General features: G+C 38.0%; 1 protein-coding gene across 1 annotated transcript; it reads left to right on the top strand.

Moving 5' to 3' along the window:
• Positions 1-12,157: 12,157 nt before the first annotated feature.
• On the top strand, positions 12,158-14,082 carry PRR32 (proline rich 32). Its single transcript, XM_036880871.2, has 2 exons — positions 12,158-12,274; positions 13,074-14,082. Exons 1-2 carry the CDS (start codon positions 12,255-12,257, stop codon positions 13,930-13,932), a joined length of 879 nt encoding a protein of 292 aa, XP_036736766.2. The 5' UTR covers positions 12,158-12,254; the 3' UTR covers positions 13,933-14,082.
• Positions 14,083-15,548: the final 1,466 nt, after the last annotated feature.

The following is a 15,548-nucleotide window of genomic DNA, read 5'->3' as shown; positions in this document are numbered from 1 at the left end:
CCTTTTTGATTCAGTGGCTTTTTCAGAGTTGTTTTAACTTCGAGAGTAAAACAAGACAGATAAACAACAATAAACATTTGTGGAGCTTGGTCTGTAACTTCTGACCAGACATTTATTTTTTCTCTCCTCCAAAATTTTCAGAAGAATTAGGCATTTGACATTTTCTCTTTGAGTAGGACCTGCTTTTCTCTGTGCTGCTGCTTACCATCTTATCTCTATCCTCTAGGTCCTACCTGATCTTACACATACCAAATAGCAAAGGATGGGTGTGTATTTAGAATAGAAGCGCTGGAACAAGGCATAAGCTTTACACTGAATATCACCTTCATCTCAGTAGTTTATTTCCTTCTGCACTTGTACTTAATGTGGTATGAGATATGTAAGAAGTCAGTGACACAATTTTCAAAAGAATTTTCAATAGATGTGGGGAAAGCATGGGAAATTTCAGAGACTTAGGTAAAAAGTAAGTTTGCAGCAAAAATGCCAACACTGTTGTTCCCTGACTTGCAAATATGGAAGGTCTTTATCAGCACACGTTGTGACTCTCAAGAATTCAGTTATAATAGCAATGATGTATGTTACATTATTTTGCACTCCCCAAAAAATAATTCTTAGGATGCTATTGTTTAGTTCAATAATAATCTTGGCATGACCTCTTTTAGTATGCTTAACTTTCTCACACTAGATGTTTAAAAGCTTTTGTTTCACACCACTGCTTCTGGGTGTTAAAATATAGATAAAACATACATATAGAAGGTTTTTGTACACCTACCAATGAACCAATAAAGGGTAATATACTTAACCTAAGATTTGTGTCCTTTAAATAGTTGATAGCTATATACAATATGTTTATGTTTATGCTTATATTAATGCACATATTAAGCTCACAGGGATACAAACACATTTGCTTAATAAGTTCTCCTTGCACCTTTAACTTTTAAAGACTCTACAGCATCAATTTTCCTTTTATTACAATTATTTTACTATTATGGTAGACTATTCCAGTGTGTTGTCAGGTAATTGCCATGGAATGAATTTATATTTAAGCCGCATTACATTCTCCAAAATCTTTACACTAATATTGTATTATACTTTTTTTATAATAGAAAGTTGAGTAGCATCAACTGTGAATACATGTTAGCCAGAGGGAGAAATGACTTTGTGGATGTATCACATCTGAGTCTGGATTTAAAAGGTAGTAGAATCTAAAATGTAGCTTCTGTTAGCAAATAATAGGGTGTGTGATATAATGAATACTGAGAACTTGATGTTGGCCTTTCCAAATCTCTTTCTTCTGAGTGATCCAAAGTACAAGACTAAACAAATATAATTAGGTTTTGCTGTGTAAAGTTATTATTTGTTTAAATGTTGTAATCCTCTTACTAAATATAATCTGAAATTTAATTTGGTGACAAGCAGTAAATATTGAAAAGCAGTCTGAGCTTTCATCAGATCTATCTGGTATGCAACCCCTTTTGATGATTTTTATATTTGCATTATTAAAATTTCTTTCCCCTGATGTTTCCTCAAGTCCAGAAATCACGGTGAAAAACTCTTGGAAATACAGGGTGGAGAAGGCAGAAAATAAAAATCATTGTTGTTATTTTAATCTTATGAAAATCAAGCAATTGCACAATATGATACACAGAACACATAAAAAGGTATTCTTTCAACTGGGTATCTGCCAGAGACCCTTGGGAAAGCCTTTTAGGGGCCTTCACACCAGAGCTGAAAGGACCCAAACATGGTAATGGAGGTGATTTTTTATTCTCCAGTATAAAAATAAAGTTTGATGAATTTTGTAAAAACAGGCAGTACTACTTTCATTTACTGCTGATATAATACAAAGGGTCACCATGAGGAGAATTTAAAGCAAATTGCAAGTCACTGTCAGCACTTAATAGAGAAAAGATACCAGTTCCTTTTCTGGAGCAGTTGGAAAAGCTCCCGACAGTAGTAGAGACTCCGGGCTCAAGTAATCCAGCAACTGAACATTCCGTATGTAATGTTAGCTGAAGCTCCTAGATAGCGCTTGAATCTCAGCACACGGCCTTCAGTCCAAAATAATCTGACCAGTTAAAAATACATAAAACACAGCCAAAGGAATAAACAAACAAATCAAAACAAACAAACAAACAAACAAACAAACACTACCCAGAAGTGTATGAAAATGAGGTAGCTACACAAAGTAAAAAACAAAGGGAAAAATTTGATTTTGAAACCAGGCTTTGGTAACACTTTTCTAGGTGGCTCTAGCTAAAGGCCAAAGGTGAAAAAAGGGTCTGTGACAATGATCTGAGTTAACTCCACTGTAAAAATAATTCCTTCTTAATTTCTAGGCCCCTGAGGCAAGTGTGAAAGTTTGTTTTAGGCCTGAATAGTCTGGGTATTACTTTAGATCTCTGAAAGAATATTTTATTGTTTAAAAATAATGTTATTGTTTAGTAAAATGATGACATTTATGTGTGTGTGTAGATAGATAGACAGACAGACACACGGATGAAAATTAAAATTCCCTGAAATTCTGTTAGGAATAGATTTGAGAGTATTTTTTTTCTATTCACAGCTTATTCATCTTTCAAAGCAGAACTTCAGTTCTACCTCTTCTATGTTTAGATTGCTTACCTCTCACCCATCTTTGCTTTTGATTAAATTCTAAGGAAAATACTGTAAACATTCCATAATTAGGTATTTATTTGATATGATTTATTTTTATTTCCTCCAAATCAATGAGTAAGCTCCTCAAGCCAGAAAGTATTTTTACCTCATTTATAGTAGCTTGTGTAGTATTGATAATACAGGAGATAATCAATACATTAACATTGTTGATTTGTACTACTCATTTCCATCTTAAGGATTGATAAGAGGAGGCAAAAAATAGGAATCTGAATACTTTAACTAGGTTTGGAATTTCCTTATGACTTCGGAGCAATTTCTCTGTTTACATTAACTGATGGACATTTAAAAATCTTTGATTCAATAGGACATAAGTTCTAAAACTTTTTCGTCTAGGACCACTTTACACTCTTAACTTATTGAGGACTTCAAAGAGTTTTTATTTGGGTGGATTATATCTATTGATATTTACCGTATTAGAAATTAAAACAGGAAATATTAAAACACAGGTATATATAAGCACATATTCCATTAATGTTCAAAGCAATGAAATCACATCTCATGTAGCCTCTGGAAAACTCCACTGTATACTTATAAGAGAATGAGAGAGAGAAAATAAATAATGTGTTCATATGATAATGAAAATATTTTGACTGCGTGGACTCCCCAAAAGGATGTTGGGGGCCCAGGGTTTCCCTAAACCACACTTTCAGAATTGCTGCTCTAGATGAATGAAACTCAACGCATCTGCTCAAACGTAATCATTCTATTTGGAAGTTAATAGAACAAATGGGAACTGGAAGCATGCAGTATGGTCAAAAGGTTTTATGTTCTAGTGTTCCTGTATCTAGTCAATGGGTTAGACCTAGAGAAAAAGAGTGCCCACTAGAAGGCTGGGTTCATACCCAGATTGGTAGGCTTCAAGAATATAAGACCATCTACTCCATATTTTTCTATTGTGATCCCAAGACCACCCCATCAGAATCAATAAATATTTAAACTGCACATAAGTGGGCCTCACTATAGATCAAGAAAATCAGAATCTTGGAGGTAGAGCCCAGGAATCTACAATTTTAATAAGATCCCCACGTAAATCTGTTACTAATAAAATTTGGACCCACAGACATAAGTAAGTGTATATGTCACCTGACATAATACAATAGCTCATACCATCACTTGCTCTGGTTTGGCCACATGCAGATATGACCCAGTGTAACAGAGGAAAACTGAGTTTAATTTCTGGGCTTAAAATTTAAAACTAACATTAACTTGAAAATGAACTCAAGTAGCACCAAAAACTTTGTAACTACTAGCAGTTGGCAGTTTCTCTTTGTTCTCCCTATTTTCTGAATCCCAGGGTCAGATTTAATGCACAATGCCAATTTTGCAGAACCCAAGCCATCCTGTTCCACAGTACTGAGGGGGAACCGATAAGAAAAATAAAAGTCAGTTAAATCAGTGCAAGAATGTCTGCTTAGATCCTTGCAGTTGCTACTTTATGTGTATGTCAACACCACAGCCTCTCCCATAATTTCCCCTTCAAAAGTCCTAACTGCTTGTCTTTCGGGGGAACAATGGTTTGTTTGTTTTTTAATTGAAGTATCAATATACAATCTTATATTGGTTTCAAATGTACAACACAATGGTTCAACAATTACCCATATTATTAAATCCTCACCCCCTCTAGTGCAGTTACTATCTGTTAACATAGAAAGATGTTACAGAATTATTGACTATATTCTCCATGCTGTACTGCTATCCCCATGACCAGCTTATATTATACTTGTGAATTTTTGTGCCATTTTACCCTGCTCACCCTCTCCACCCACTCACCCCAACCGTTCCCCCTTGGCAACCACTAGTCATTTCTCAGTGTCTATGAGTCTAGTGATGTTTTGTTCATTCTGTTTGCTATGTTTTTATATTCCACAAATAACTGAAATCATATGGTATTTGTGTTTCTGCACCCAGCTTATTTCACTGAGCATAATACCCTCTAGGTCCATTCATGTTGTTGCAAATGACAGAATGTTTTTGCTTTTTTAAATTGAAGTATTGACACACAATCTTATGAAGGTTTCAAATGAGCAACATTGTGGTTACAACATTCACCCATATTATCAAGTCCCCCCGACACTTCAGTGACTGTCCATCAGTGTAAAAAGATGCTATAGAGTCACTACTTATCTTCTCTGTGCTACACTGCCTTCCCTGTGACCCACCTACATTATATGCACTAATCATAATGTCCCTTAGTCCCCTTCTCCCACCCTCCCCACACATTCTCCCCAACCCCTTCCCTTTGGTAACTGCTAGTCCCTTCTTGGAGTCTGTAAGTCTGCTGCTGTTTTGTTCTTTCAGTTTTTCTTTGTTCTTGTACTCCACAGATGAGTGAAATAATTGGATACTTGTCTTTCTCCGCCTGACTTACTTCACTGAGGATAATACCCTCTAGCTCCATCCATGTTTTTGCAAATGGTAGGATTTGTTTCTTTCTTATGGCTAAATAATATGCCATTGTGCATATGTACCACCTCTTCTTTATCCATTCATCTACTGATGGACACTTAGGTTGCTTCCATATCTTGGCTATTGTAAACAGTGCTGCGATAAACATAGGGGTGCATATGTCTTTTTTCAAACTGGGCTGCTGCATTCTTAGGGTAAATTCCTAGGAGAGGAATTCCTGGGTCAAATGGTATTTCTATTTTGAGTTTTGTGAGGAACCTCCATACTGCTTCCCACAATGGTTGAATTAATTTACATTCCCACCAGCAGTGTAGGACGGTTCCCCTTTCTCCACAACCTCGCCTACATTTGTTCTTGTTTGTCTTTTGGATGGTGGCCATTCTTACTGGTGTGAGGTGATATCTCATTGTGATTTTAATTTGCATTTCCCTGATAATTAGTGATGTGGAGCATCTTTTCATGTGCCTGTTGGCCATCTGAATTTCTTCTTTGGAGCTGTGTCTGTTCAGATCCTCCACCCATTTTTTAATTGGGTTATTTGCTTTTTGGGTGTTGAGGTGCGTGAGCTCTTTATATATTTAGTATGTTAACCCTTTATTGGATGTGTCATTTATGAATATATTCTCCCATAATGTAGGATACCTTTTTGTTCTACTGATGGTGTTCTTTGCTGTCCAGAAGCTTTTTAGTTTGATATAGTCACAGTTGTTCATTTTTGCTTTTGTTTCCCTTGCCTATGCAGGTATGTTCATGAAGAAGTTGCTCATGTTTATATTCAAGACAGTTTTGCCTATGTTTAATTCTAAGAGTTTTATGGTTTTTTGACTTATATTCATGTCTTTGATCCAGAATTTCTTTGCTTTTTATGGAACAGTAGTTCTTTAAGACATGTGCCTGCCAGTCCCTCATTCACTGGCAAATTAATAAATTATTAATTTCTTTCCTTCAAAACCTTGTCATTGTGTTTTGTGATTTGACTTTGGTGACAAGTACCAGTTTTTGGTAACACTAGTGCCTCTGGAAGGATTCATCACTTTGGTTCAGATATCATTACTATAGAGCCATTGAGACTGATACCTGAATGAGATTCCTCCTTTATCTTCTAGTTATCTTGCAAGAAGCAGTATCCCATTGCCTGGCCCTCCACTAAATGATATTTTCTTCTGATGAACTTTTCCCCTAAATAAATACAGATATCAATTCACTACTCTAAAAATTAGAAGTGGAAGATCTGAACTACTTCAGAAATAGATGACTCCACAGCACTTGTGATTATCCAGGACCTTTGAACAAACACTTAGGTCAGCAGCATAGGCATACAGCGTAATTCAGACAAGAATTAAGAATGGTCTCTCTGGATGGGCTTTATTATCATTTTAATTTTGAGTTTCATCAGCAAATTTTCCTGCACACTGAATTATAGTCAGTCTATAAAGGTGTTACATTTTCTCCAGCAAACTATTCATTTGACTACTTGAGAGGGTGCAACTAGAGTGGGAAAAACTTTTTTTTTCTGTAAAGTAACAAATTGTTCAGAGAATCAATCGGTCAAATCTTCACTATCAAAAAACCAAGAAACCTTTCTTTTTTCAGCCTTTACATTCTAATCATTACAAAGGCTGTCAGTGATTCCTGCTGTGAAACAAGATTCTGAAGCCCAATTAAGTATCCAGTCAAATACAAAAGTGCAGACTCTTTATATTCTAACACAGCTACTGCATTAAATACAACAATGGGTGAGATTTATGTACACCATCTGAAAAGTTTAAAGTATTTTACACCATGGGGCTTTTTAAATGGAGTGGTTAATCCTCCCCACCTTAGTGATGCACTGAATGAGAAACAATGGCCTTAGGTGTACGTGAGAGAGGTGACCACCCACACAGTGCTATTTGAAATGTGCCCAAAAGTTTTCTTGCTCCAGGAATATGACTCATAGGTATATTAGTCTAATATATGTAAAGTGATTTACAGATTGCAAAGCAATTTCACATAATTATCATATTTAGTTTTCTCAATGACCATGAAATAGGTAAGAAAGCTGTCATCATCCCCATTTTACATATAAGAAAACTGAGTCTAATATGTACAAGGACAAGGATATTTTAATCACCTAGTATGTAACAGTCAATTCACACATGATGTAATATCATTCTCTCTATAATGCCACTTTACAAATGAAGAGAATGAGATTCAGAAAAATTAAGAAACCTGCCCGAGGTGACAAAGCTGGTAAGTAGTAAAGTTGATATTTGAAACCAGGTCTGTGTTCCTCTGATTCCAGAACCAAAGCTTGGCACATACGATTAATTTTTAATAAGGTATGATCAAATGTTTTCAACATGAATTTGCAGTGTTTTAATTATGAGCAAGAAGAAACTAATCTAAAATAGTGTTATTTTTCAAACCAAGTGCTCAGAAAATTAAGTATGCCTTCAACTCCTTTGCCCAGCAATTAATTCTGACATGGCAAGTATACATACGTGTGTGTGTGTGTGTGTGTGTGTGTGTGTCTGTATATATAAAACATCATTATAAATTTATGGTCTAATGAGCCACTGTAAACGAACTTTTTCATTAACTTTGTTTCATTTTACTTATTAGTCCATGCTTATATCTTGATTTATAATATATTCCAATATGAACATAAAATACATTACTTTTATTTTTAATTGATTCATTTCCCTAATTCAGAAAGGTATTCTCTAGAGTTATTATTAATAGCTCACTTGGACAATGAAACCCTCCCCCTCATTTCCCTGCCTACTGCCCTCACCCAAACACACACTTAACTCTTTGTTCTCCCAGTTGCTCCAATACTGGAAAGTGGATGACCTAACCATGATTATAGGCTAAGTACCATCTTAGTGCCATGGAAATAGTATGAGGAACCCTAAATATGCAGTTCAAGAGTTCAACATCAATTTAATCTTAATATTGGTAATACTGTGTACATATTAAAATTAGTTTATTAATAATGGTCACTCAGGGTTATTCTATGGCTAAGTTCTTTTCTGTCACCAACCTTTCGCTCTATGACAGGATTTTCAGGCTTCACTATCTGCTGTACTACCACCAAATGGCTAATCTTCACTTGCTGCAGCCCTGCATGGGTGAGCTTTCTGGGATGCACTGCAGCTTGCATGATTTCTTCATTGCCCAACTACCTTAGGGTGAGTATCAGTGAAGACACACCATAAATAAACTACATTTGGATCTGGTATGCATATTTTGATCTGGGTCACCTATGTGATTCACCTTGAAGTACAGTCAGGAAGCCATGTGGTTAAATGGAAGAAATATGAGCTTCGGTATCAGACTAGCTGTGCCTGAATATTGTCTGCTATTTACTAGCTGTGAGACCTTGGAAAAAACTACTTCTCCAACTCTCTTGATCCTCATCTATAAAATAGGTATAATAATACTAACTGCCTTAGAAGTTTGCTGTGAATATTAAATGAGACAAAATATATTAAGTGACTGGTACAGAGTAAGTGGTAAAAGGAAATTCTAAGTCTCCTTTTCTTTTTTCCTTTTTTCTTATCTGGCTTGCCTCACTTCCACTTAATTTCCAGTTCTCTGAGGATATCAAGAAAAATTAGAGTGATACATGCTGAGGAACTTCTGATAGATTCTGATTTATGCAAGGAAATAACTTGTTTTGGAGTAACTGCCATACATTACCTGATTTAATACACATTTTTTTAAAATTTGGAGCACAGAATGAGAGAAAAATAATGATAGTCTCTGAACTTCATATGAATCAGTCCAACAGTGAGGCATATGTTGGTAGTTGCTTTTGCCAGTACTAGGGTTTGAAGTAACCACACACTCACCTGTCTACCCTCATCACTTGCCACACTTTGTTTGTAGGACAGCTGGTGACAGAAAGGACTGGGGTACTGACTGCCTATAGTTGTGCAACTGAATAATGCTGTCTGGCTCATCTGGGATAATAGCATGCTTTCATTAATTTCATGCTTTTTAAATATACTAAGTTGAATAGCAACAGACCCCTGAATATATCTGCTCTATCTTCTAAAACTATTTTCAGACATCCTAAACTTGCAGAGCTTTCTACAAGTATAGCCACATTACATTTGGAAAGTGAGTTAATGGATGGGATCTTTTGACAACCATCTCCCCAGAGATCAGTATGACAACCTCCTCATCACACTCCTATTACCCTGATGGAAACAGAGAAACTCATCCTTATGTCTCTATATCTTGTATTCTCTTTGTAAGCAGAAGAGAAAGGATGTGTTTTGAATGGTACTTTGCTTGCACTTACACATCTGCAAAATTTCTTTGAAAAAAACCAACCAACAATATGATTTTGGCAGTACAACCACATTTATAAAGACCTCATAGTTGCTGTGCAAAAGTTAATATAGCATTGTGTGGTCCTCACTTAGTATTGCAAAAAATTCCTCAAAACCTTTCAAGAGATATGTGGGTAATATAAGAGGCCATGGGTAATGAAAGGCATTTATAGCTTAGCTCTTTCACAACTAAGTTACTTTTTTGGCAGATCCTCAACTTCCATTACCCATTTTTCTTCCTGAAAAACAGTCACTCAAATAAACAAAAAAGTTATACAGTGTATTACATCATTTTCAGAGCTCAATGGATACTTGAGATAGTCTAACAGCTTTTTGTCAAAAGGTAGGTTTTGAGGTCATTCTAGTTTTGTCTTTAACTGTGAAATCTTAGTGACTTAAATATTTCCTGATGGGTACAGCTTTACTAATTATCTGGCTAACCTTGCTATCTCTAGAGGGTCCACTTGGCTCTTTATATTTCTATTTCTGCCACATATGAGCCCTAGTCTGGATTAAAAACCTGAACTACAAAATTCCAAAATTTTGCCTTCATTCCTACATCCATACCGCCTCTTGGCATAGAATGCCATCTCTTTCCCTGCCCAGGTATATAATATCCATCTTTAAAACACAACCCAAACCCCAACCCCACTTGAAATATTGCACAACTATTTTAAGCTAAAATTATAGTTTTCTTCTGAATTTCCAGTGTGGCCTTAGTTTACACCTTGCAGCTAATAGTCCCTGTCTGTCCTTTTTTATGCCATTATTTGATTCTTTTATAGATGTTATTTTGTCTCCCCAGAAAATCTGACTATTCCTTGAAGTCACTACCGATGGCATATTTACCTTTTTTGGCATAATCCAAGCTAAACCAAATAAATGCATGTAGTAGGCATTAAAAACATTCATTGTCTCCACAAAAGCAAACAAGTTATGAGGCAAAATCTAAACTAGTATCCATTAATTTATAATATCGATTATGATTTGGAAAATTCTCAGTGCCACTGGCTTTGTTCAGTGTGACCAGCTCTTTGGGGCCTATATTAAACTTTACTCTCATGTAATCCAAATACAATGATATTTTATTAAACAGGCATTTCTGGGTAAAAAGAGCCAATGATTGCAACAGTTTGATAGGCATGAAAGGGTTTCCTGGGGCTTCCCAGCCATTATTCAGGAAAAAAAAAAAGGCAAGCTCTCAAACATAAACCACATAAATATGACTTACCACCTATTTGAAGGTACTAATCCAGTTGTATTTTTATCTCGAATATGGCAAGTGTTTAAAGAGTTTTAATGCTCCACCACAATTATAGTGCTAAGAACAAGTTTTCTTTTACATAATGACAGGAAACAATAAAGTGAAGAAAAATGGAAATGGAAGCTGAGGAATCAAGAGATTTCTTAATAGAGAACCATGCTAGGCAAGTGAACAGATTCCTCTGGAAGAATTGTTGGTAACGCAGCACTTTCATCTTTCAATGAGATAAAAAGAAAAAAAAAACCAGTAGTGTATAGACAGGACAAGGCACCCTGGCAGGAAGATGTGGATTTAGAGACCCAAACAGTCATTGCTATCATGAATTGCATTGCTTCACAGCAGTGCCCATTCCTTTGCATTAGTATCTTGTGCTTATCAACGGCACACATACACATGTGTGTGCTCAGGCACACACACACACACACACACACACACACACACACACACACTCCACATATAAAATGAAATACACAGAGTTTGAATCTGCTTTTTTTCTTAAGGAAAAATAAATATATGTATTACTGTTGAAATGTAATGGCATATTCTGATACCTGGAATAAAGAAAGATTTTAAGGTCTTAAAGTCTGAATAACACAAATCTTAAGTAGATTTAAGGAAGAGGGCCAAGTTCATGGCTTTATGCTAGAGCAGGATTAGTAATTTTAAATGAGGGGATGGCAATTGTAATTTCAGAGCAATGAATCTGTAAATCCATGGCAGAAAAAAAGCTAGGGAAGTATGCTGGGTTAAAGTCGGGGGAGGGGAATTAAATTTAGGCTGGAAGAACAGAAAGCAACTTACGCAAAAAAGTTACAAGGCAAAACCTGAGCTAATATTCGTAAACTTATATATCATCTGTTATGCCTTTCATCCCCCCTCCCACCTGTACAGAAGTTTCCAGAGCTCTATTACAGGAAATATGTATATAATACACACACACAAACACAAACATACAGAGCCAATGAAATAGAAGTTACAATGAAGGAAATTACTGCAAATTGAGAAGCTGAGAAATAAAAGCCAGTATGATTCTTAGAAGGATTTTTCATTTTTACTCCCTAAACTTCTGTTTCCCACCAAGTTAATAGTATGCATTCTCCAAACTATAAGTTTAAATGAGAAGGTTAGACACGGTACTCTGCTCAAGGTTTGTATTCCCAAACGGCAGGAAAATGTTTAACTGTCTTCCCTAACTAAAACTTCAGAAATAATTCTTAACAAAGGACCGTGCCTCCACGAGTCTTCTAATTTTTTCCAACTGGCCTTCAACAGGGTTATTGTCACGAATGCCTTTATCATCTATCATTACTGTGCAAAAAGGAGTCCTAACTTCAAAGCAGTGTGAGGGATGTATCCCCTCCCACTCCTCCTCTCCGCTCCTTCTCTCCCTCCCTTCCCTAGCAACTGATAACCTCAGAAACAGAACTCCAAATCTAGAAAGAAGCAGTTGGTCCCCAGCTTCATTCGAGCTGCCAAGCTGCTCAAAGGCAGAAGCACCAGTCATTTCTCCAGACCGACTTGGCCTGTGTGGGTGCTCAGTGGGATTTCTCCATCACCTAAGACTTTCCAGATCAAATTTCTCCATGGCTTGTATTGAAAATGTGTAAGTACAAAACAGAATACAACTGTTTAGTTTTAAAGACAACAGGTACTTTGAATTGCTTTCCTGCGTAACCAGGACAGGGACAAGTGGGTTGGAGGGGATGTGGGAAGGGATCACAGACGCAAACTTGAAGGCTATAAACCCAGATACTAAGAATGCTGGATTTAAGTGTGGCGATTTTTCAATGTAATTTTGAAACCAAAGTTGTAAATCCTTAGTCTAAATAGTGGGGTTGAAAATGAGGAAAATCGTACTCTAGGGTGTGGAATGGGTTGAATGAAAGAAAGTTTTAACACAATTCAGTGCAAATGTGAATGATGCTTCATAAAGAGGAACAAACTGGAGTGTTTGTTAACACTAACCTTTCTTCGACTCTGTGGAAAGAAGAGTTTTTCCCTCGCAAGACTTTCCAGAACACTCCCTCCAGAATCTGAATGCGGGGCTCAGTGGCGCACAGATCCTCCCAGGACTGAAAGAGCTGATGCTTTCTCTGGCGGGCTTTTGCATTACAGCCTCTCAGGAAGCTCTCCAGGGCTTCTAGGCTTCCTGGCCACCTTGAGAAGGTGGGGAAATAGGGATTAGGGTGGAGTCACAGGTCAGCCAGGGAGGGAAATCGGTAGCTGGTTCTAAAGAGGCTGCCAGATGAGGAGCAGCTGGGCCGAAGAAGTGCTCGTTAAGTACATGTGGGAGGAGGTAGGGCTCCATTGGTGTTTTCCATCAAGTTCAATCAGTTACATACTTAAGATATTTTCTGGTCACTGCATTTCCATTTTTATTTACTTATTTCTATTGTTGCAAGCCTTGGAGGGCACGCCCCTTCATCCATAGCAGTAGCTGCAGATGAACTCTGGATCCAGGTACTGGGCCAGGACTTGCCCCTCCAGTGTCCTCCGAAGGATGATGCCGAGACCTGGGGCCACCCTCACGTCCCGCTGAGACCTCCCATAATTGTGCTGACCAATCTGTCAAGAGAGCAACTGGAGCGCCCCTCTGAGGGAGCTGGATCTGGCCTGCCTATAGACAGTTTGAGACCTCTCAAACACCCGTATGGGCCACCACCTGCTGTTGCGGAGGAGTCCCTAGTAACAGCAGAACTAAATAGCTCTTATGGTCTGGCAGGCGGGAGGCAGAGGGGCCAGGATTCTTTTCATCTGTCCCAGGAATTCTCTGGCAACTCTCCTGCACGGATGATCGGGGGCACAAGGGTCAGCAATGAGAGAGAAGGCAATAATGCAAGGTTATATGTGGCTTTGCCACAAAGTCAGGGGTTCTTTCCACCCAGGAGCCCACAAGTAAGAGGCCGTCCATGCATGCGCACTGTTAGATTGGGGATAATGATGGAGCTGCCTCCAGGAAATAGGAGAACGGCTGGCAAGGGAAGGCTGGCTCACGTTTCTTTCCCCTTGGGGGACCCTCAGCACCCTGTGGAATATTGGCCATGGCCTATCCCCTTGTCTTCTAGTACCCCAGGTGTACCTGCTGGCGTTGCTGCTCATTGCTTCATTTGTCCTCGACCTCCCAGTTTCAATCCATTTCTTGTTATGCCTGTATCTTTTGCTCCCGCCCCAAAATTTGGTCCTCTACTGCCTTCTTATTTTGCCAGTTTCCCTTCCTGGGGCATGCCACCTCCTGCATCCTCAAGCAGGAAACACAACTGATAGCAAACAAGGAAGGAAGGGTTGGGGTAAGAGGTGAAAGCTGTTCCTTTATGTTTATATATTTGAAACCCCTTACTCTCTTACATTCTGTTTACCACTTAACATGCCTTACATACATACTTGGAGATCCAATAAAGATCGTAAAGTTTGTTATATTGTGAATTGTTTTTTGAAATGCCTCTGGGAGCCTAAACCTTGGGTTTTGTTTTCTATGTTTATGGAAATTAAAGCAATAATGTGCCAGTGTTGTCTAAGTAGTTAAGTTGAATCCTACCACTGGCTTGCAGCTGTGTGGGTATGGTGAGGGGCCTCTGGCTTCTTGCTAGACCAAGTGTGGGGCATGGAATTTCTATCTACCTTAGGGTGATGGGGATTGTTGAGAGCAGGACAGGGGGATTAAGGTAAGGTCCATAAAGGTAGACCACACTCTAGATAATCGAGAAAAATGCACAAACAATAAAGGTAGCTAGATCAGATAGTAAGAGTAACAGAACCAATATTTCAGTCAGTTACAGGCTGAACAAGGCCAAAAGGTCAGGAAAGAAAAGGGGGCTGGGGAGATGGAAGAGTTCTAGACCATTGTTTCAAACATGAGCTAGTATTTGCCCCTTAACAATGCTTTACTGCTGCTGAGTACTTGGTATATATAAGGCTGGCTTAATAAAAGTCCAGGGTCAAGGTGTGACAGGGCCTAACCCTTCAACCATTCTCTGAGCAAAGGCTACTGTAACCTCAGAACTTTTAAACATCATGAGAATATTTCACTCAGGTGAAATCTTCTCCAGTACCGCTGTTTGTACTCTTGATAATGTGCTGCAGCACCATTACAATAATGCTTCTGAGAGATGATCAGAATGCCCAGACGGGAGCCTTTTCAAATTCAAGTGACAAAGATAAGTGCACAGCATGCAGGTGCAAGGATGGCCATTCTGACCACTGTACAACTTAATTCACTATATAATAAAGTGCCCTAAAGCACAGGGCCACTATATATGAACAACCACTAAATTAGAAATGTCTTTAATGAACGATTCTTCAAATCAGTTTTTTTTTTTCCATCTCAAGAGTTGATAGCAGAGGTGATGTAAGCAGTCAGATAAAGGCTCACAAAACCCACAAATTCAAAAGGCACCTCACAGATAAGCAAAACCATTCATGTGTTTTTAGCACCCATAACAGGTCTTTTGCTACTCTGGCAAAAAAGACACATAGATCCATAAAGTTTCTCTTCTCCATTTGGTTCATTATAGAGTGTTCTAAATTTACAGGTGGCAGTGCAAGGCTTAGAAGCATCTGGATAGCGATCGCTAAAATTTCCCTCACTGTGTGTCCTGAAGCTGGCAAAATTCCATCAGTTCACTGTCGTGGGTTGAGCAGAAGTATTCAGCAAATCATTTGACAGCTGCTCACTATGAGGTAGCTTAGTCCCAGTGTACCAAACACTTATTGAATTTTCAGCCTTAATGAACAGAGGAGTTGGGCATGCTTACAGTCATCAAAAATATCTTCTGAGCCAGATGTTAAAAGACATTTTGACAAGAAATCAAGTTGTTGTGTCAACAGCAGTGCTGCATCTCTGGAGGGATGCCAAAAGGTGTGGTAAGTGACAACAGGAC

Source organism: Manis pentadactyla, chromosome X, assembly GCF_030020395.1.
Source record: "Manis pentadactyla isolate mManPen7 chromosome X, mManPen7.hap1, whole genome shotgun sequence".
Lineage (NCBI taxonomy): Eukaryota > Metazoa > Chordata > Mammalia > Pholidota > Manidae > Manis > Manis pentadactyla.
The sequence above is the reverse complement of the archived record's forward strand: the minus strand, read 5'-3'. Positions and strand labels throughout refer to the sequence as shown.

Coding starts and splice junctions, on each gene's coding strand:
- PRR32 (XM_036880871.2), top strand. CDS start 12,255: ATGGCTTGTATTGAAAATGT. Junction 12,275..13,073: donor ATGGCTTGTATTGAAAATGT/GTAAGTACAAAA, acceptor TATTGTTGCAAG/CCTTGGAGGGCACGCCCCTT.